The sequence below is a fragment of the Bufo gargarizans genome, chromosome 5 (assembly GCF_014858855.1).
Source record: "Bufo gargarizans isolate SCDJY-AF-19 chromosome 5, ASM1485885v1, whole genome shotgun sequence".
Taxonomy (NCBI): domain Eukaryota; kingdom Metazoa; phylum Chordata; class Amphibia; order Anura; family Bufonidae; genus Bufo; species Bufo gargarizans.
The window spans coordinates 462,790,744-462,813,652 of record NC_058084.1 but is presented as its reverse complement, the minus strand read 5'-3'; the positions used below and the strand labels follow the sequence as shown (position 1 = coordinate 462,813,652).

General features: G+C 47.2%; 1 protein-coding gene across 10 annotated transcripts in view; it reads right to left on the bottom strand.

Moving 5' to 3' along the window:
* Positions 1-22,909, bottom strand: part of AKAP9 (A-kinase anchoring protein 9) — a 241,452-nt gene that overhangs the window by 216,152 nt on the left and 2,391 nt on the right. For 9 of the 10 annotated variants that reach the window (XM_044292944.1, XM_044292945.1, XM_044292948.1 and 6 more), the window contains exon 2: positions 20,473-20,529. The exons of the other annotated variant lie outside the window; for it this stretch is intronic. In XM_044292944.1, coding sequence (XP_044148879.1) covers positions 20,473-20,529 — 57 coding nt within the window. The remainder of the gene's footprint in view (positions 1-20,472; positions 20,530-22,909) is intronic. 10 annotated transcript variants of the gene reach the window in all.

Here is a 22,909-nt window from a genome sequence, read left to right as displayed (position 1 = left end):
AGGTGTCTTGCTGCACCTCTACTTTGCACATCAGCAAGGACTAGTGCGCATACCCTTCATTTAAGGGGTTTTGTAGGGACCTCAAAGAGGCTGTGTCACCAGGATCAACCCTATTAAACCAAACGTACGGCCTGGTAGGGCTCATCATGCTCTAGGGCTGCAGCTAACGATTATTTGAATAATCGATTAGTTGTCGATAATTTCGTTGATTAATCGGGAAAAACACCAAAATGACAAAAAAAGGGGTTTATATGATTTTACTTGAAAAATTATGTTCAAAGACCATATTAAAACAAATTGTGAATGGCACTGTTATGGAGGGGATCTGTGGATGGCACTGTTATGGAGGGGATCTGTGGATGGCACTGTTATGGAGGGGATCTGTGGATGGCACTGTTATGGAGGGGATCTGTGGATGGCACTGTTATGGAGGGGGATCTGTGGATGACACTGTTATGGAGGGGGATCTGTGGATGGCACTGTTATGGAGGGTATCTGTGGATGGCACTGTTATGGAGGGGGATCTGTGGATGGCACTGTTATGGAGGGGGATCTGTGGATGGCACTGTTATGGAGGGGATCTGTGGATGGCACTGTTATTTATGGAGGGGATCTCTGGATGGCACTGTTATTTATGGAGGGGATCTCTGGATGGCACTGTTATTTATGGAGGGGATCTGTGGATGGCACTGTTATGGAGGGGATCTGTGGATGGCACTGTTATGGAGGGGATCTGTGGATGGCACTGTTATGGAGGGGATCTGTGGATGGCACTGTTATGGAGGGGATCTGTGGATGGCACTGTTATGGAGGGGGATCTGTGGATGGCACTGTTATGGAGGGGGATCTGTGGATGGCACTGTTATGGAGGGGATCTGTGGATGGCACTGTTATGGAGGGGATCTGTGGATGACACTGTTATGGGGAGGAGGATCTGTGCACTGTTACGGGGAGGGGGATCTGTGCACTGTTACGGGGAGGGGGATCTGTGCACTGTTACGGGGAGGGGGATCTGTGCACTGTTACGGGGAGAGGGATCTGTGCACTGTTATGGGGAGGGGGGTCTGTGCACTTATGGGGAGAGGGGTCTGTGCACTTATGGGGAGAGGGGTCTGTGCACTTATGGGGAGAGGGATCTGTGGATTGCACTGTTATGGGGAGAGGGATCTGTGGATTGCACTGTTATGGGGAGGGGGATCTGTGGATTGCACTGTTATGGGGAGGGGGATCTGTGGATTGCACTGTTATGGGGGGGCGATCTGTGGATGGCACTGTTATGGGGAGGGGGACCTGTGGATGACTATGCTATGGGGTGGGGGGGGGGATCTATGGATGACACTATACAGCATCTTATGCTATATGTGTCATCCACAGATCTCCCCCATAGCAGTGTCATCCACAGATCCCCCTCCCCATAACAGTGCCATACACAGATCCCCCTCCCATAACAGCGCTGGCCCCTCCGCTCACAGCAGTATTCCTTAACCGGCAGTAACTTTTACTTTAAATCACTGCATCTTCTTTTACCTTACAATGAAGCTCCAGTAACAGGCAGAGTGGGCGGCAGCGTAACGTCAATTACTCACGTGACGTTCATGCTCCGCCCACTTTATGAATGAAGCAGGCGAAGCATGCGCGTCACGTGAGTATGTGACGTTACGCCGCCACCCGCTCTGCCTGTTACTGGAGCTTCATTGTAAGGTAATAAAGATGCGGTGATCTAAAGTTCAGGGACCCGCAGGCATAGCGCCTGAACGCCCGCTCCCGCCCGCATATCAACGAATGTAAAAAGACACCCCAAAACACATTGCCAAACTTCTCCTGAGTACGGCGATACCACATGTGTGACACTTTTTTGCAGCCTAGGTGCGCAAAGGGGCCCAAATTCCTTTTAGGGGGGCATTTTTAGACATTTGGATTCCAGACTTCTTCTCACGCTTTAGGCCCCCTAAAATGCCAGGGCAGTATAAATACCCCACATGTGACCCCATTTTGGAAAGAAGATACCCCAAGGTATTCCGTCAGGGGCATGGCGAGTTCATAGAAGTTGTTTTTTTTTTCACGCGCGTTCACAGGAAATCTCGATGCTCGCGAGATGACGCGCCGGCGCGTCAAAGAAGGAATGAATCGAACGCCTCCGGAACGCAATCCTGCGTTAGGCAGTCCGGAGGCGGTTAAAGTGGTTGCCCAGCCCAGTCAACAACTCCAATGAAACCCAGGGCTACTATCAAAAGCCTGGTTGTAGCAGCACCATTGCATAGGGGTTGTCCACAGCTGGGAACTAATGTACATGGTGCCAGGTATGAATTAAAAGAAAGAAAAATTAAGAATAATACAAAAAATATAAATAAAAAAAATCACCCGTACAAAGCATTTCCAGTCAAAGTGTGACGTGCCATCTACAGTCGTGGCCAAAAGTTTTGAGAATTACATAAATATTGAAAATTTGAAAAGTTGCTGCTTAAGTTTTTATAATAGCAATTTGCATATACTCCAGAATGTTATGAAGAGTGATCAGATGAATTGCATAGTCTTCTTTGCCATGAAAATTAACTTAATCCCAAAAAAACCTTTCCACTGCATTTCATTGCTGTCATTAAAGGACCTGCTGAGATCATTTCAGTAATCGTCTTGTTAACTCAGGTGAGAATGTTGACGAGCACAAGGCTGGAGATCATTATGTCAGGCTGATTGGGTTAAAATAGCAGACTTGACCTGTTAAAAGGAGGGTGATGCTTGAAATCATTGTTCTTCTATTGTTAACCATGGTGACCTGCAAAGAAACGCGTGCAGCCATCATTGCGTTGCATGAAAATGGCTTCACAGGCAAGGATATTGTGGCTACTAAGATTGCACCTCAATCAACAATTTATATGATTATCAAGAACTTCAAGGAAAGAGGTTCAATTCTTGTTAAGAAGGCTTCAGGGCGTCCAAGAAAGTCCAGCAAGCGCCAGGATCGTCTCCTAAAGAGGATTCAGCTGCGGGATCGGAGTGCCACCAGTGCAGAGCTTGCTCAGGAATGGCAGCAGGCAGGTGTGAGCGCATCTGCACGCACAGTGAGGCCAAGACTTTTGGAAGATGGCCTGGTGTCAAGAAGGGCAGCAAAGAAGCCACTTCTCTCCAAAAAAAAACATCAGGGACAGATTGATCTTCTGCAGAAAATATGGTGAATGGACTGCTGAGGACTGGGGCAAAGTCATATTCTCCGATGAAGCCTCTTTCCGATTGTTTGGGGCATCAGGAAAAAGGCTTGTCCGGAGAAGAAAAGGTGAGCGCTACCATCAGTCCTGTGTCATGCCAACAGTAAAGCATCCTGAGACCATTCATGTGTGGGGTTGCTTCTCATCCAAGGGAGTGGGCTCACTCACAATTTTGCCCAAAAACACAGCCATGAATAAAGAATGGTACCAAAACACCCTCCAACAGCAACTTCTTCCAACAATCCAACAACAGTTTGGTGAAGAACAATGCATTTTCCAGCACGATGGAGCACCATGCCATAAGGCAAAAGTGATAACTAAGTGGCTCGGGGACCAAAACGTTGACATTTTGGGTCCATGGCCTGGAAACTCCCCAGATCTTAATCCCATTGAGAACTTGTGGTCAAATCCTCAAGAGGCGGGTGGACAAACAAAAACCCACTAATTCTGACAAACTCCAAGAAGTGATTATGAAAGAATGGGTTGCTATCAGTCAGGAATTGGCCCAGAAGTTGATTGAGAGCATGCGCAGTCGGATTGCAGAGGTCCTGAAAAAGAAGGGCCAACACTGCAAATACTGACTCTTTGCATAAATGTCATGTAATTGTCGATAAAAGCCTTTGAAACGTATGAAGTGCGTGTAATTATATTTCACTACATCACAGAAATAACTGAAACAAAGATCTAAAAGCAGTTTAGCAGCAAACTTTGTGAAAACTAATATTTGTGTCATTCTCAAAACTTTTGGCCACGACTGTACATGTACATCACAACTGCTGACCAATCAATGGCCTCAGACTCAGTGGTCACATACAGTCTACATGTACCTCACCACCGCCAGCTGATCTACGGTCTTAGTGGTCACATGCCGTCTACATGTCCCTCACCACCGCCAGCCGATCTATGGTCTCAGCGGTCACATGCCGTCTACATGTACCTCACCACCGCCAGTCGATCTATGGTCTCAGTGGTCACATGCCGTCTACATGTACCTCACCACCGCCAGCCGACCTATGGCCTCAGCGGTCACATGCTGTCTACATGTACCTCACCACCGCCAGTCGATCTATGGTCTCAGCGGTCACATGCCGTCTACATGTCCCTCACCACCGCCAGCCGATCTATGGTCTCAGCGGTCACATGCCGTCTACATGTACCTCACCACCGCCAGTCGATCTATGGCCTCAGCGGTCACATGCCGTCTACATGTCCCTCACCATCGCCAGCCGACCTATGGCCTCAGCGGTCACATGCTGTCTACATGTCCCTCACCATCGCCAGCCGATCTATTGCCTCAGTGGTCACATGCCATCTACATGCACTTCACCACCGCCACATAGCCTTATGAGGGCTTAATTTTTCTGGGATGATGTAGTGGGAAGCAGGAAAAATTCCAAATGGGGTGAAATAGGAAAAAAAGCAATTCTACCACTTTTTTATTTATTTATAGCATTATGGTAAAATGAAACTATTACCTTCATTTACCAGGTCAGTACGATTACGACGATACCCCATTTCTATAGTTTTTATTGCGTTTTAATACTGAAAAAAATTAAAAAAACGTGAAACAAAATTACCGCTGTGTGAGGGCTAATTTTTTGCAGGGCGATCTGTACTTTTCGGTGATACAATTTTCAAGTGTGTGTGACTTTTTGATCACTTTTTAATAAAAAAATGAATTTTGGGGAGTTAAAGTGAAAAAAAAGGCGAATATTTTTTTTCCCGTTACGTCATTTGCCATATGGGATTAATATTGCCATATTTTAAAGGGGTTGTCTCACTTCAGTAAGTGGCATTTAAAATGTAGAGAAAGTTATTAAAAGCCACTTACTAATGTATTATTATCCATATTGTTTTCTTTGCTGGCTAGATTCATTTTTCCATCACATTATACACTCTTACAGACCATCCCGCAATCCACTCTTTTTACCCTATAGAGATGCAGACATGCACGGCTAGATCGCCGCTAGCATGTCCGCAATATACCTGTCCCATATCTCGGAGTGGTTTTATTAAGTGTAAAAATAGATTTTATATATATGTAAATCAGCCTGGTAAGGAGCCCAAGGGGCTGCACTAACCATTCTGGAGCCCAGCAACGGCCCCCTGTGAAGGAGCCCAGCCCGGCCTGTGTCCAGGCATCTCCTCCTTGCTCATGAAGTCAGATCGCCGTAAGCTCATGGTGTGCGAGCTCGCGCATGCGCAGTTCCTTCCCTGAGGCTGATACCAGCACAGGGAAGGAACACTATGCCATCACTGGGCATCGCGAGATTACGGCGATCTGACTTTGTGAGCAAGGAGGAGATGCCTGGACACAGGCCGGGCTGGGCTCCTTCACAGGGGGCCGTTGCTGGGCTCCAGAACGGTTAGTGCAGCCCCTTGGGCTCCTTACCAGGCCGATTTACATATATATAAAATACATTTTTACACTTAATAAAACCACTTAGAGATATGGGACCGGTATATTGCGGACATGCTGGCGGCGATCTAGCCGTGCATGTCCGCATTTCTATAGGGTAAAAAGAGGTGACAGAATCCCTTTAACTCCTTAAGGACACAGCCTTATTTCACCTTAAGGAACAGGCCATTTTTTGCAAATCTGACCAGTGTCACTTTAAGTGGTGATAACTTTAAAACGCTTTGTCACATATTGTACTTCATGACACTGGTAAAATGGAGTAAAAAAAAAATAATCATTTTTACAATGCATGACAATAGTTCTGTAATACACTTACAGTCTGCTTGCCTGTGAGATCTAGGGGGCTGGATCTCACAGGTTTAGGGCTCATTCACACAAACGTTTTGTGCGTTCTGTATACGGGCCTTTTTTTGCGTTCCGTATACGTACCGTATACATTTTAATGGTTCTGCAAAAAAATACATAAATACGGAATGTACTCTGTATGCATTCGGTTTCCGTATTTCCGTTCCAAGATAGAACATGTCCTATTATTGCCCGCAAATCACGTTCCGTGGCTCCATTCAAGTCAATGGGTCCGCAAAAAAAAAAAACTCTGTATATCTTCCGTATCTGTTCCGTTTTTGCAGAACCATCTAATGAAAATTTTAAATGTAAAATGTACATTTTTCTATGTAATTACTTTATACTGTAAAGGCCATACAGAAAAACGGAACGGATCCGAAAACACTACTGAAATGATCCGTTAAAAACGGCCCGCAAAACACTGAAAAAGCCATACCAGCCAGGCCTCAAGCAGTGGAGATGCGCAGGGGCAGTGGAGATGCCGACGCAGGGAGCGATCTGACAGTCACTGCGCCTGCGCCGAATACAGACGCACACGGCGGAGGCGCGAGAATTCGGCAGCGATGGAGGCTGTCAATCTAGAGGAGATGGGCGGGCTGGAGGGACGAGCTGGGCGGCAGACATGGTGAGTAGACGGAGCCTCTAGGTCCTGAAAAGACGCCCCCATAGCACCTAGAGGCTCATTTGCATAGCAATAAAAGTTCGTTTTTTAGGGTAACCTCTGCAGAGAAAGGGATTACAATAGCATGGTACAGCAGACACTAGCAGATCGCTAGTGTCTGACAGCTAATTAGGTCAAAATGTGGTGGTAGAAACCCTTTAAATATACGCTGGACTCAGTGACATCACGCTGGACTCAAATCAGCTCATTAGCATGCAACATCTTTGTGTGTATATTATGAGGTAACCTAATCTGTCACACCAGTAAGTGAATACATCTAATGTGCTTTTTAGTAGTTAATGATTGTATATAATTAGTTAGATTATAATCAAATATCCACATGACAGGTTCCCTTTAAGTCACATCCAGAGATGACGTACATGTACATCATGGGTCCTTAAGGGGTTAATACTACGGTCGATGCCCATGATGTTTATTTATTTATTTTTTAAGTGTTTTATTTGGATTTTAGGGAAAGGGGGGTGATTAGTCATCAGTGCTGCCACCTAGTGGCCTGTATTGGTATAGTCCACTAATAGCTGCAGAAGCCTGCTTCACACATTAGTGTTCCACGGACAGCGCACATCCCCATTCATTTTAATGTGTGTATTCAGACATCTGTGTTTTAGCACGGTCCGTGTGTCCGCGTTTTTAGCATGAATGCATGCTCTATTTTGTCTGTGTTCACAGATCCATCACGCCCACTATAATCTATGGATCTGTGAAAACCACAGAGGCAACATGGATGCCATCAGCTGTGTAGTGTCAGTGAAACACAAATGACACAAGAAAAGCCAAAAACGGACACACAGACCCAACACAGATCCTTCACTGACAGCTTCATGTATGTATCACTGACCACCTTCTCACGGATTTGGGCACGGACAGACGTGTGAATGACGCTTAACAGGTTCACCAATCTAAGCCGGGGAAAGCTGTTTTGGGAGCACTAGGTTCCCGCTTCCAGACAGCTCTGATGCCGTGGTCACATTTGACCACGGCATCTGAAGGGTGAAATGTACGCGATCTGCATTATGGCTGATCACATACATGTGCTGTGGGTCTCTGCTGTTTGAAACAGCAGAATCCCCGCAGCTATGGCACCCGCTGCACGCTCGAGCTGCGCCATGTTTAAGGATGCGACTTCCACCATTTATGTACAGCAGAGGTCTCAAAGGGGTTAATGTTGCTGTGCTGAATAAAGATTAATTTATATTCTAATTACTGTATCTTTGGATGTGCGGTCCGCACATTGCCGGCGCTAATAGAATATGCCTATTCTTGTCCACAATTGCGGACAAGAATAGGACATGTTCTATTTTTTTCGGGAACGGAATTGCGGACCCCATAGAAATTGATAGGTCCGCAATTCCGTTCCGCAAAATGCGGAACAAAATTGCGGACGTGCGAGTGGGGGCCTTATTCTAGTGTGCCCCCCTATTTGCGTATTGACCAGAGGTCACACCCCGACTAACCACACAGTCACACCGTATCCCAGCAATATGCCATAACATTAGATCAGTGGTTCTCAACCTTTCTAAAGCCGTGACCCCTTAATACAGTTCCTCATGTTGTGGTGACCCCCAACCATTACATTTTTTTCCTTGCTACATTATAACTAATTTTGCTACTGTTATGAATTGTAATGTAAATATCTGATATGCAGGATGTATTTTTATAAACCAAATAAATAACTTTAAAATAAATAATAAACAACAAATACCCCCTAAAAAATAACTCAGTGGTGCTCACAGTACCCCCCCCCCCCCCCCCCAAAAAAATAAAAATAAAATTAGTGGTGCTTCAAGTCCCCCCCAAATCTCAGGGTAGGGGTCCCCCAAATAAATAAATCAGCGGTGCTTCAGGTCCCCCCAAATAAATTAAGCCTTGCTCAGCCAAATAATTAAAATAAAATTAGCCGGGCTCAATTAAATCATTGGTGGCAGTGGTGCTCAGCGGCGGTGTCATTAACGAAAAAACTCTGACCTCAGCAGACAGGCGACCCGACTTACCCGTCCAGACGTCAGGCTCCTTCAAGCACAGGCAGTGATAAGACATCACTTCCTGTGCGCGAGGATAAGGGGCCGCTGCCGTTGTGCGGGCGACCCACAATAGGAAGCCTCAGGCGACCCCCCGGAAAGGGCCGATAGACCCCCAGGTTGAGAACCGCTGCATTAGATGATGGGAATATAATACTGACATAAATAATACTAGTCACACAAAATGATACTGATAAATACTGTATTGTAGAATTGCTGTTTATTTTATATCAATTCCCCCAAAACTAGAGGTGGTTCTTAAAGGGGTAGTCCAGGATTCTAAAACATGGCTCCTTTCTTCCAAAAACAGCACCACCCCTGTCCAGAGGTTGTGTGTGATATTGCAGCTCTGCCCAATTTCTTCCTATGGAGCCTGGACAGGGGTGGTAATGTTTTGGCAGCCATACTTTTCTAAACCTGGACAACCCCTTTAAAGGGTGTGTAAAAGATAGCTAAAAATAATGCTGCACTGCTGTATACTGCTGAGGGCAGCGATTGGCTGCAGTAGTCACACGGCATCCACCTGCACGTCACTGCTGCAGTCGGTAAATAAGCAGTGGCCGGAGGACCGGCAGCCAGAAGAACGGTGTCGGAGAAGCAGGTAAGTATGCCATTATTTTTTATTTTACTGCATTCAGAGGCATGTGTGAGAATTTTAATTATCTTGGACAACCCCTTTAAATGAAGCAGTTGGGGTCCCTACTCGAGCACTGCACAGGACACTAATTTTGCCAAGGGAATGTATAACAGGTGAATTAACTTTTCTTTACCGCCTGTAGCAACCTATCACATCACTGCTTTCATTTTGTATTCTGCTGTAGATGTAGAAAACTGAAAGCTGCACTGTGATTGGTTGCCATGAGAACTGCCCAAACCAATCCTAGTTTAGCTTTCATTTCCTATTCTACTGCTCAGAAATGAAAGCTGCTGTCATTGGTTGCCATAAAATCTGCCCAAACCAATCCCAGTTTAGCTTTTATATCCTATTGTACCGGTCAGAAATGAAAGCTGCTCTGTTATTGGTTGCCAATGAAAACTGCCCAAACCAATACCAGTTTAGCTTTCATTTCCTATTCTACTGCTCAGAAATGAAAGCTGTGCTCCGATTGGTTGCTAAGGGAACAGTTTCCATCAGATTTCCCCTCAGACGTCTCCAGCCCCTGTAAACCTGTGTTCAGGAACAATAAAAACATGGAGACTTGAAATCTTTAAGACTCTCCTTCATCTGTCTCCTCAATCTTGTTGCTGTGATGAGGAGAATGATCCGTGTGTTTTCCAGGCCATCTGTCACGCTGTCAATAAAAGCGCTCGCCTGGCTCCAGAAGTTCTCCTAGTGCCGAGGATAGTAAAGAGAGCGAGCAAAGCACATGGCGCCCCTTATCCCTGATGAGCATCGTATTAAAGGAGCTGTTTAATCCCGGACAACCCCTTTACTATCAGGGTCCGGCTTCCTAGACCAGGAAAATTCGTCATTGGCTGTTCGGTGTCCCTACAGCGCCGTCTACAGGGGAAATGTGGTATTACAGGCGACCGATTAAATGAATGGTCGTCAGTGTAACTTATGGTCTGGGGTATATACACAGTTTTTCAATAATTAATAAATTATAATAATTAATTTATTGATAATTACATTGATTATCTCATGACAATGACCCCCGTCAAGGGCTGGATATATTAGACCGTGCAGTTTTTGACAACGCAGCTGGACTGCAGTGTTTTTTGGAAAACCACGACACAACCTTAGGCAGCAAGTGGACAGTCACTTCATAAGGCAAGAAAAATGGCCGAGCGTAAGGATCTAAGGCTACTTTCACACCTGGGTTTAGGTGCGATCCGTTTTGACTTACATTGAAAGTCAATGGGAGGCGGATCCGTTTTCAATTGTACCATATTGTGTCAGTAAAGACGGATCCGTCCCCATTGACTTACATTGTAAGTCAGGACGGATCCGTTTGGCTCAGTTTCGTCAGACGGACATCAAAGCGCAAGTTAAGTTTAAGTGACTCGTGGATTTTAAATATTGATGACCTATCCTCAGGTTAGGCCATCAATATCAGATCGGCGGGGGTCCGACACCCCCACCGATCACATGTTCTAGAGTAGCTGTGTAGTCCCTGCGCAAATTTCCACAGTTGATTGGCATACACTGACGGCCTATCCCGAGGATGGGCCATTAATATTAAAATCCTGAAAAACACCTAATGTCTCAGGGCCAAATGCCACAGGACACCTTTGGAGGACGGGTCAGAGCAGTTATGGCGGCACAAGGGAAGGGGGGCTACACCAGATTAGGCCGGTGGTTTTAATGTTTTCCGGCTGCCCAGTGTATATAAGGGTTTACTTTCAGCCGAACTGTTCTCCTTCGTACCTGGCGACCTTAGTAATTATAAGTCTGGGTAACTGGAAGAGGGGAACCAGGGACACGTGTAACGTGGACTCAGTGACTCATCCGTCCTGACGCTCCTTCATTAGCACAACGCCAACTTTATTTCACTGCACCGCTCAAAATAGCAGAGCTCTGACACAGGCCGAGGCGCGCCAAGAAGTCCTGGGAGCTGCCAACTTATAATGTACAGGAGACGACATCCGGGAAGATTACAGCAGGGAATGATAGCAAGACACCGGGGAGAAGTGCCAGACTCAAACCGTGCCAAGAGCCAGCGTACAGGCCGCGTACCATGTTACTATGTCTTTTAGACACTTTTTACGCCTCACTAGATTAAAGGGTGTGGCTAAGAGGAGATGTAAAATGCGGCAGATCCAGCATCACGATTTTTGGCAAAATACTGGTGCGAAGGAAGGCGGCCAAACAGGCGGCAAAAGGGAGAGAACAAGAAATTTGCTGAAGCTCCTGCGTGTCTTGCCTAGTTTTATGGCACTGAAGACCTCTATGTGCCATCCTAAGGCTACATGCACACGATCATGTGCGCTCCGTAGCCGTATTGCGGACCACATATGCAGATCCGCAATACACGGGCACCGTTCTGTGTGCATTCCGCATCACGGATGTGGACCTATTCACTTCAATGGGTCCGCAAATCCGGAGATGCAGAATGGTGCGGAACGGAAACACAAAACGGAACCCTACGGAGTGCTTCCGTGGGGTTTCGTCCTGTACTTCCGTTACGCAAACAGATAGAACATGTCCTATCTTTTTCGGAATGGCCGGATCGTTGACCCATTAAAGTGAACGGGTCTGCGATCTGCTGCGGCTGCCCCACGGTGGGTGTTCATGCGTTCGTGTGCAAGAGGCCTAAGGTGGGAATACCGCGGTATTACTATGTACGGTATAGTGCAGTCAGTATGAAAACAGCCTTACCAGTGCGCCAAACTTAGGTAAGGTCTCTTTCACGCCATGTTGTTTGTTTCCAGCACAGAAGTAAATTGTTATGATGAATCCAGCAAAAAAAAAAACATTAGAAAAACAGATCGATTTAATACATTTGCATCTTTTTTTTTTTCTGGGTGGAATAACGCAGACAATGGCGGTTTACTATCCAGTTGAAAAAACCGAAAAGAAAGTAGAGAAAATGGAGGCACTTTCAGCATACTTTTTTAATAGAAGCCTATGTATCCATTAAACGCATCCGTTTTCCTAAGGATATGATTAAAGAGGTTTTCCCATAAAGACAACTCCTCCTCTATCCACAGTAGAGAGTGTGGGCCCGCGCTCCCCGTTCGCGGTCACGCATGCACGCTGACGCTCCTTTTAGCTCTATGGTGTGGGGCGTAGATAGCTGAGCGCTTGTACTCGGCTATCTCCACCAGTCCCATAGAGATGAATGAGGAGCACGAGCCCCCGTTCTCTGCTATGGATAGGGGATAAGTTGTTTTAACGGGACAACCCCTTTAACGGAAAAACAAAACGTGGTGTGAACAAGGCTAAGTTCACATTGGCGCTGGGACCTCCGTTGGAGATTCCATATAAAATATCGGACAAAAAAGTCCTACATCATGCAGGGCTATTTTGTTCCGTAAAAAATGCCAGACTCCCTAAACGACAGCCTATGGACCCTTTTATAGTCAACGGGGTCCACCTGGTGCCGTCACTTCCGTCAGGTGCAGAACAACAGAAATCACTAGCGCCGCCCCAAGATAGAAGTAAATCACAGTCACATCAGGTTTCCTTCACACATTCCAGTCATTTTAATGGTGTCTGCAGCTCCTTTCTTGCTGTACAAATAATAAAATTAAAAATAATATGTAAAAAAAAAATCTGAAAACCCGCCAGACCCCATTAGAGTCTGACACTTTACATGCTCATGACGACTCCACCTTCAACAGTGAGCTCATGAAACGCGTTAGTGATGTTAGGCTTTGTTCTCACCATCAGAAATGGAGTACATCAGGGTCTCCGGTAATTTTAAGGACAAGAGCAGGGCAGCCTACGTACGATCCTATTGTCGCCGTCAAAAATGCTGATACCTGGTGCAGCCCTATGCAGTCAATGAGGTGCATTGGGACTTTTCTATAGCCGTCTACGGTAAAATACAAGTACACCGCGTTCAGTGTGCAAGTTCAGGGAATGGGTTAACCTACCCAAGACATTTTTAGCGTCTAACCCATTAGGTATATGTCGGTATGACCTTTTTATCAAGGGATTTAGAGGACAGTATGGTAAACAGTGCCGTATGTCGGGGCTTTACGATCAGCGTATATGGCGGAAGGTTCTCCTGGAGCGTGAGCTCCATAATAAGATGTGAACAGAGCCTAAGGCCTAGTTCACACGACCGTATGGCTTTTATTGTTTTTTGCGGTCCGTTTTTCACGGATCCGTTGTTCCGTTTTTAAGTTCCGTTGTGTTTCCGTTTCCTTTCCGTTTTTCCGTTCCGTTTTTCCGTATGGCATATACAGTATACAGTAATTACATAGAAAAAATTGGGCTGGGCATAACATTTTCAATAGATGATTCAGAAAAAACGGAACGGAAACGGAAGACATACGGATGCATTTCCGTATGTGTTCCGTTTTTTTTGCGGACCCATTGACTTGAATGGAGCCACGACCCGTGATTTACGGCCAAATATAGGACAAGCTCTATCTTTCAACGGAACGGAAAAACGGAAATACGGAAACGGAATGCATACGGAACACATTCCGTTTTTTTTGCGGAACCATTGAAATGAATGGTTCCGTATACGGACCGTATACGGAACACAAAAAAACGGCCCGTACACCCGCAAAAAAAACGTTCGTGTGAACTAGGCCTAACATACAGATCATGATGCCACATGTACTACACTGCAGTGATACTGCAGCATAATCCTGTGAATTTCCCCCGATACACTGAAGCAGTAAAATCCTCAAGAAACCCGCATGATACAGATAAGTCCTTCCTTACGGTTACTCTAGGCTCGGCGCGTCCTGGGACGGGTGGCACGAGGTAGTCAGCTTCACGATACTCTGTCAGGAGTTGCTTATGCTATGTGTCGCCGCCTAGTGTCTGTGATGTGTACTGCAGCCCGCCACACACATAAAACTGAGATAATAATAATCCAGTGACACGATCCAATAAAACCATCGAGATCCATCATGAGACACCACGTGCTCACTATAACCATGCATAAGCCCTGACATTTGTAGTCCGTCTTATTGGCGATCCACAGTGGACACCCATATGTCCAAAATACAGCAACAGAAAAAAAAAGCGAAGTGCCAGGAGCCCGGCGGTGGAAATCCAGGCGCCAATTTGAGTATTTTTGTGTCCAGCATCAAATATTCCTTTAAAGTTACTTGGGAACAGTTGAAAAAGGTTAGGAAACATCATACAGCCCGTGGCTAGAAGACATCAATATTCAAAAAATAAAAATCTAGGGTCGCTAACCTACAAGACTACAACTCTCATCATGCCCCGACAGCCTGATGGGAGTTTTGCAACAGCAGCCACTTTTAGCCGCTATGGAGCTATAATTATGCTACAGAAATACAAGAAAAAGGTTAAACACTTTTAGTAGCCAGACAAGAATTTCCAATTAAAAAGAAACCAAAAACGTCAGCAGCAAACCGGCTCCGCGATTACCTGGCCCCTGGGTGTGGCCCTATAACAGTCTCCAAACCTTACAGCCTAGGAGAGTCTGTCCTCGCTGTTAGGAGGAGTTGGGAGAGGTGGTTATGTGACTGCACACACGGTGAACAGGCTCCGGAGACGAGCACGAGCAGCCCCCACAGTTTTGTTGTCCACCGTCCAGACACAGATGGCACCTAGTCCCCAGTCTCTGCTCGGACCATTTCCAGGCGCTTTGCAGAAGGAAATTTGGTGCCATGGTGTCCATTACATGTCCTGACATTGGAGTGACACACTGCCCCAACTGCTGATGTGATGATCTGCGGAGCCATCGCATACGACAGTCGGTCACCCCTAGTAGTGATACGAGGCACACTCACAGCTCAGCGATATGTGCAGGACGTCCTGACTAGTGTTGAGCGAACTTCTGTTTTAAGTTCGGCATCTAAAGTTCGGCTTCCGGTTAGCGGAGAATCCCGATATGGATTCCGAATTCCGTTGTGGTCCGTGGTAGCGGAATCAATAATCAGCCATTATTGATTCCGCTACCACGGACCCCAACGGAATTTGGAATCCATATCGGGATTCTCCGCTAACCGGAAGCCGAACTTTAGACGCCGAACTTAAAACAGAAGTTCGCTCAACACTAGTCCTGACACCACATGTTCCTCTCATGGCAGGGCTGACAACTGGGAGTTTCCAGCAAGATAATGCTCGTCTGCACACAGCGAGGGTTTCCTAGTAATGTCTCCTCCGGATTACAGCACTAACTTGGCTGCCTGGGTCACCAGATTTATCACCATTTATGGGACCAGCTGGAATGCCAGCTTCACCAACCTACAAGTGCAGGATCTACAGGCCCAGCAGTAACATCTGTGGGCAAATCTGTATGCCTCCATTTGCAACCGTATCTCATGTGGTATCCAGGCTAGGAGGCCGCATCTCATGTGGTATCCAGGCTAGGAGGCCGCATCTCATGTGGTATCCAGGCTAGGAGGCCGCATCTCATGTGGTATCCAGGCTAGGAGGCCGCATCTCATGTGGTATCCAGGCTAGGAGGCCGCATCTCATGTGGTATCCAGGCTAGGAGGCCGCATCTCATGTGGTATCCAGGCTAGGAGGCCGCATCTCATGTGGTATCCAGGCTAGGAGGCCGCATCTCATGTGGTATCCAGGCTAGGAGGCCGCATCTCATGTGGTATCCAGGCTAGGAGGCCGCATCTCATGTGGTATCCAGGCTAGGAGGCCGCATCTCATGTGGTATCCAGGCTAGGAGGCCGCATCTCATGTGGTATCCAGGCTAGGAGGCCGCATCTCATGTGGTATCCAGGCTAGGAGGCCGCATCTCATGTGGTATCCAGGCTAGGAGGCCGCATCTCATGTGGTATCCAGGCTAGGAGGCCGCATCTCATGTGGTATCCAGGCTAGGAGGCCGCATCTCATGTGGTATCCAGGCTAGGAGGCCGCATCTCATGTGGTATCCAGGCTAGGAGGCCGCATCTCATGTGGTATCCAGGCTAGGAGGCCGCATCTCATGTGGTATCCAGGCTAGGAGGCCGCATCTCATGTGGTATCCAGGCTAGGAGGCCGCATCTCATGTGGTATCCAGGCTAGGAGGCCGCATCTCATGTGGTATCCAGGCTAGGAGGCCGCATCTCATGTGGTATCCAGGCTAGGAGGCCGCATCTCATGTGGTATCCAGGCTAGGAGGCCGCATCTCATGTGGTATCCAGGCTAGGAGGCCGCATCTCATGTGGTATCCAGGCTAGGAGGCCGCATCTCATGTGGTATCCAGGCTAGGAGGCCGCATCTCATGTGGTATCCAGGCTAGGAGGCCGCATCTCATGTGGTATCCAGGCTAGGAGGCCGCATCTCATGTGGTATCCAGGCTAGGAGGCCGCATCTCATGTGGTATCCAGGCTAGGAGGCCGCATCTCATGTGGTATCCAGGCTAGGAGGCCGCATCTCATGTGGTATCCAGGCTAGGAGGCCGCATCTCATGTGGTATCCAGGCTAGGAGGCCGCATCTCATGTGGTATCCAGGCTAGGAGGCCGCATCTCATGTGGTATCCAGGCTAGAGGCCGCATCTCATGTTGTATCCAGGCTAGAGGCCGCATCTCATGTTGTATCCAGGCTAGAGGCCGCATCTCATGTTGTATCCAGGCTAGAGGCCGCATCTCATGTTGTATCCAGGCTAGAGGCCGCATCTCATGTTGTATCCAGGCTAGAGGCCGCATCTCATGTTGTATCCAGGCTAGAGGCCGTATCTCATCTGGTATCCAGGCTAGAGGCCGTATCTCATCTGGTATCCAGGCTAGAGGCCGTATCTCATCTGGTATCCAGGCTAGAGGCCGTATCTCATCTGGTATCCAGGCTAGAGGCCGTATCTCATCTATCTAGGCTAAAAGGCGACCAACAGGGTCCTAGAGCCTCCTGTCAGTTGTACAGTTTTCCCCAATAAACTTCTCCTATAGGTCTGATATTGTAATCACTTCCATATATCATCATTACAGTCACAGAGAGGAAGCTTCATCGAGCCTGTGTGCACCAAGACCAGGCTCCCATACTATGCCCTGCGGCCCCTTGTAACAATGTGGACTCAGCCATGTTTCCAGGATCTAGACGAGGTGAACACGGGGGCAGGTCTGTGACAATATCTTAGCGGCTTCAGCTCTGAGGTTAGTTCTGGTGAACAAAAAGATGAAGAGAAGATCAATTCACACAAATCTGAGCCGACGTCGGCCGCGCGGGGAGATTACAGCCATGTGCTGGAGCAAGAACTCAATACCGCTGAAATGTCAGACAGGATCCGCAGCTGTCACCTACACCCCGGCCAAATCCCAACCCCAGGGGCTCGCCGGCCACTGTGTGTCCTGAGCCCGCAGCCCAACGTCACAGCGAAACCTCTGCACACAGGAGCATGCATATATATACAATGCCATGCAAAAGTATTCACCCCCTTTGACTTTTTTCCTGTTTTGGTGCCTCCCAACCTGGAATTAAACATGGATTGTTTGAGGATTTGCATCATGTAATTTACAGAACATGCCGACAACTTTGAAGATGTTTTTTTTATATTTTTTTTATTGTGAAGCAAACAACAAATAGGACAAAATAACTGAAAAAGTCAATGTGCAAATAACTATTCACCCCCCTAAAGTGAATACTTTGCAGAGCCGCCTTTTGCGGCAATCACAGCTCCAAGTCGCTTTGGATAAGTCCCTATGAGCAGTTGCCACATCTCACCACTGGGATTTTTGTCCAGTCCTCCTTGCAGAACTGCTCCAGCTCCTTCAGGTTGGATGGTTGCACTTGTGAACAGCAATCTTTAAGTCTGACCACAGATTTTCTACTGGATTGAGATCTGGGCTGTGACTCGGCCATTCCAACACATGTACATGTTTCCCCTTAAACCAGTCAAGTGTTGCTTTAGCCGTGTGTTTGGGGTCATTGTCCTGCTGGAAGGTGAACCTCCGTCCTGGCCTCAGATCACGCACAGAGTGGGACAGGTTCTGCTCAGGAATATCCCTGTATTTAGCACCGTCCATCTTTCCCTCCACTCTGACCAGTTTCCCAGTCCCCCCAGCACGATGCTGCTGCCACCACCAGGTCTCACTGTGGGGATGGTGTTCTTTGGGTGATGTGATGTGTTGGGTTTGCGCCAGACATAGTCTTTTCTTTGATGGCCGAAAAGTTCAATTTTAGTCTCATCAGACCAGAGCACCTTCCGCCATACATTTTGGGAGTCTCCCACAGGCCTTCTCCCAAACTCACAACGCGCCTTTTGTTTTTAGCTGAAAGTAATGGATTTCTTCTGGCCACTCTGCCATAAAGCCCAACTCTATGGAGCGTACGGCTTATTGTCGTCCTATGTACAGATACTCCAGTCTCTGCTGTGGAACTCTGCAGCTCCTCCAGGGTTACCGTCGGTCTCTGTGCTGCCTCTCTGATTAATGCCCTCCTTGCCCGGTCAGTGAGTTTTGGTGGGCGGCCGTCTGTTGGCAGGTTTGCTGTTGTGCCATGTTCTTTCCATTTGGTTATGATAGATTGGATGGGGCTCCTGGGGATCATCAAAGATTGTGATATTTTTATTTATTTTTTATAACCTAACCCTGACTTCTCAACAACATTGTCCCTTACTTGTTTGGAGAGTTCCTTGGTCTTCATGGCAGTGTTTGGTTAGTGATGCCTCTTGCTTAGGTGTTGCAGCCTCTGGAGCCTTTCAGAAAAGTTGTGTATATGTAATGACAGATCATGAGACACTTAGATTGCACACAGGTGACATAATTACACTAATTATGTGACTTCTGAAGGTAATTGGTTGCACCCGAGCTTTTTATGGGCTTCCTAACAAAGGGGGTGAATACATACGCACAGGCCAATTTTCTTCTTTTTTTTTCTCTAAACAATAATATAGTTTTATTTATATATTTTTCTCATTTCACTTCACCAACTTAGACTATTGTGTTCTGATCCATCACATAAAATTCAGATTAACAAAACATTCAACTTAAAGCTACATGCACACAACCGTATGTGTTTTGCGGTCCGCAAATCACGGATGCGCAAAAAAAAGACGTATGGCATCCGTTTTTTTTGCGGATCCATTGTAATAATGCCTATCCTTGTCCGAAAACTAGAATAAAACAGGACATGCACTATTTTCTTTGCGGGCAACGGAACGGACATACTGATGCGGACAGCACACGGTGTGCTGTCCGCGTTTTTTGCAGACCCATTGAAATGAATAGCATCCTATCCGCAAAAAAAACGTAACGGACACGGAAACAAATAACGGTCGTGTGCATGAGGCCTAAGGCTGTAATGTAACATAATACGAAAAAAGTCAAGAGGGGTGAATACATTTGCAAGGCACTGTATATATAGTAAACTGCTATATACCGTCACACAACTCACTGCCAACACCGACATTGGGGCAGATTTATAACTGCTCAGGGGAAATCTTACTTCACAAGACTCCCCGAAAAATGGAATGTTGCCGCAACTCCTGGGGAATGGGGAAAAGGGGCAAATCTCCTGGGCTGCACCAATTTTTTAAATTACATTGACTTCTTATTCCTTCTCTACACACCTAGTGGCTGCTGCAGACACTGAGCCCCCGGGCCCGGTCCGGGCTCTGGACAGAACGGGCCTGGTCGGCGGTCTGTTTACAGGGGGATCTGGTCCGGGATCTAGTCCAGGATCTGTATAAACAGAGGGACAGGGGATTTACACTCACCTAAAGAATTATTAGGAACACCTGTTCTATTTCTCATTAATGCGATTATCTAGTCAACCAATCACATGGCAGTTGCTTCGATGCATGTAGGGTTGTGGTCCTGGTCAAGACAATCTCCTGAACTCCAAACTGAATGTCAGAATGGGAAAGAAAGGTGATTTAAGCAATTTTGAGTGTGGCATGGTTGTTGGGGCCAGACGGGCCGGTCTGAGTAGTTCACAATCTGCTCAGTTACTGGGATTTTCACGCACAACCATTTCTAGGGTTTACAAAGAATGGAGTGAAAAGGGAAAAACCTCCAGTATGCGGCAGTCCTGTGGGCGAAAATGCCTTGTTGTTGCTAGAGGTCAGAGGAGAATGGGCCGACTGATTCAAGCTGATAGAAGAGCAACGTTGACTGAAATAACCACTCGTTACACCCGAGGTCTGCAGCAAAGCATTTGTGAAGCCACAACACGCACAACCTTGAGGCGGATGGGCTACAACAGCAGAAGACCCCACCGGGTACCACTCATCTCCACTACAAATAGGAAAAAGAGGCTACAATTTGCACGAGCTCACCAAAATTGGACTGTTGAAGACTGGAAAAATGTTGCCTGGTCTGATGAGTCTCGATTTCTGTTGAGACATTCAAATGGTAGAGTCCGAATTTGGCGTAAACAGAATGAGAACATGTATCCATCGTGCCTTGTTACCACTGTGCAGGCTGGTGGTGGTGGTGTAATGGTGTGGGGGATGTTTTCTGGCCACACTTTAGGCCCCTTAGTGCCAATTGACCATCGTTTAAATGCCACGGGCTACCTGAGCATTGTTTCTGACCATGTCCATCCCTTCATGACCACCATGTACCCATCCTCTGATGGCTACTTCCAGCAGGATAATGCACCATGTCACAAAGCTCGAATCATTTCAAATTGGTTTCTTGAACATGACAATGAGTTCACTGTACTAAAATGGCCCCACAGTCACCAGATCTCAACCCAATAGAGCATCTTTGGGATGTGGTGGAACGGGAGCTTCGTGCCCTGGATGTGCATCCCTCAAATCTCCATCAACTGCAAGATGCTATCCTATCAATATGGGCCAACATTTCTAAAGAATGCTATCAGCACCTTGTGGAATCAATGCCACGTAGGATTAAGACAGTTCTGAAGGCAAAAGGGGGTCCAACACCGTATTAGTATGGTGTTCCTAATAATTCTTTAGGTGAGTGTATATAAATGGTGGGCTCTGATTTCTGTACAAAGCCTGCAATTCTTTATGGGGTTTGGTCTGGTCTGGAGTCTGTAAAATGGGGTGATGGAACTAGGGTCTATGTAAATGGTGTGGACTGGTGTCTGTGTAAAGGGGAGTCTCCATTTCTTTAAGGGTCTGGTCTAGGGACTATTTACAGGAATGTGGTATAGGGTCTGTAAAATGTGTGGTCTGAGATATGTATAAAAGGAGGGACTGTTATCTACAGGAATCATGGGGTCTGGATCTATACAGGTTTCTGGTCTGGGGTCGGTAAATACTCTATGGGGGGCTGGGATCTGAATGAAAGGAAGAATTGGGGTCTACAGTAAATGGTGGGATCTGGTGTCTGCATTTCTTTAGGGGTCTGGTCTAGGGACTATTTACAGGAATGCGGTCTAGAATCTGTACAATGGGTGGTCTGAGATATGTATAAAAGGAGGGACCGTGGTGTATACGAATGTTGGGGTCTGTAGATATGGGGGGCTGAGATCTGCATAAAAGGAAGAACTGGGGTCTACAATAAATAAATAAATGGTGGGGGGATTGGTGTCTGTATAACAGTAAGTCAGAATTTCTTCAGGGGGTCTGGTCTAGGGACTATTTACAGAAATGTGGTCTGCAGTCTCTAAAAATGGGGGTGGGCTGGGATCTCTATAAAAAGAAGGACTGTGGTGTATATGAATGATGGGGTCTAGAGTCTGTATAAAGGGGAGCCTGCATTTCTTTAGGGGCTCTGGGATGTATACTTACTTGCATTCTCTGGGGTGTGGTCTGTATTCATTTTGGAGTGCGGGGGGGGGGGTTATATGTACTATTTGTAATTCAAGTTCAGCCAGTTAGGGGGCATGCTCACTAGAAGTGGGCAGGGAAAAGGTTAACACTGGTCTGTAATACAGGTCTCTGACACTACAGTATAATCTGCTAATATTCCCTGGTCCGACTACTGGGGCTGATCTCCTGACTCCAGATGAGGGTGCTCCGTAGGGAGAAGCACACTATACAGGAGTGATCTGCCATAGCCCCCTCTGCCTGGTGAGCAGGGACCCCTCAATCCAAGGACTGTTTGCAGTGGGGTGGCCCCTGGTTTTGGTGGGGTTATCTACCAGACGGGAGCATGTATGTGCTTTACTGTGCTGCGTTTTCCCCTCTAACATCAGACTGCTGGCTGTGTCTACGAGACGCAGGAAATGCAGCCTCACAATGAGCACCTGTGCTCCGACAACTGCACCGACACAAGTGTACAGAGCACACGCTGTGAACAGCTGCAGAGATCCCACGCGCAGGGACAGTTGTCGCAGAAGAGCTGACCCCAAGAGACACTCGCCCAGCAACTGTGACATCGCCGGCTGCCATGGAAAACAGCCAGCGACAGGAAAGACAGCTACGAAGAACTAGTGTACTGACGGAGGTCACAGAGAGGGCCCTTTAACTGATTATCCCTGCAGAGCAGCGCTCCGACCTCTCAGATATGCAGGCCCTTTAACTGATTTTCCCTGCAGAGCAGCGCTCTGGCCCCTTGGATACGCAGGGAACTGCAGTGGGTCCTCTCAATGGATGGGGGCGTGCTGCAGACCCCTCCATAGCTGTGTGGCCAGCCCTGCTGTGCAGGGGCCACAGACCAAAATCAGTGCTGCCGCCTCTTCATTCTCAGGAACGGCGGGGCCCCATGTGCAGGTCAGACCACCGTTGATCATAATGTGATGGCATACTGCTCCTTTAAATGACTGGACCCCAGTAAAAGTGTTTATTTTTTTCCCCACAT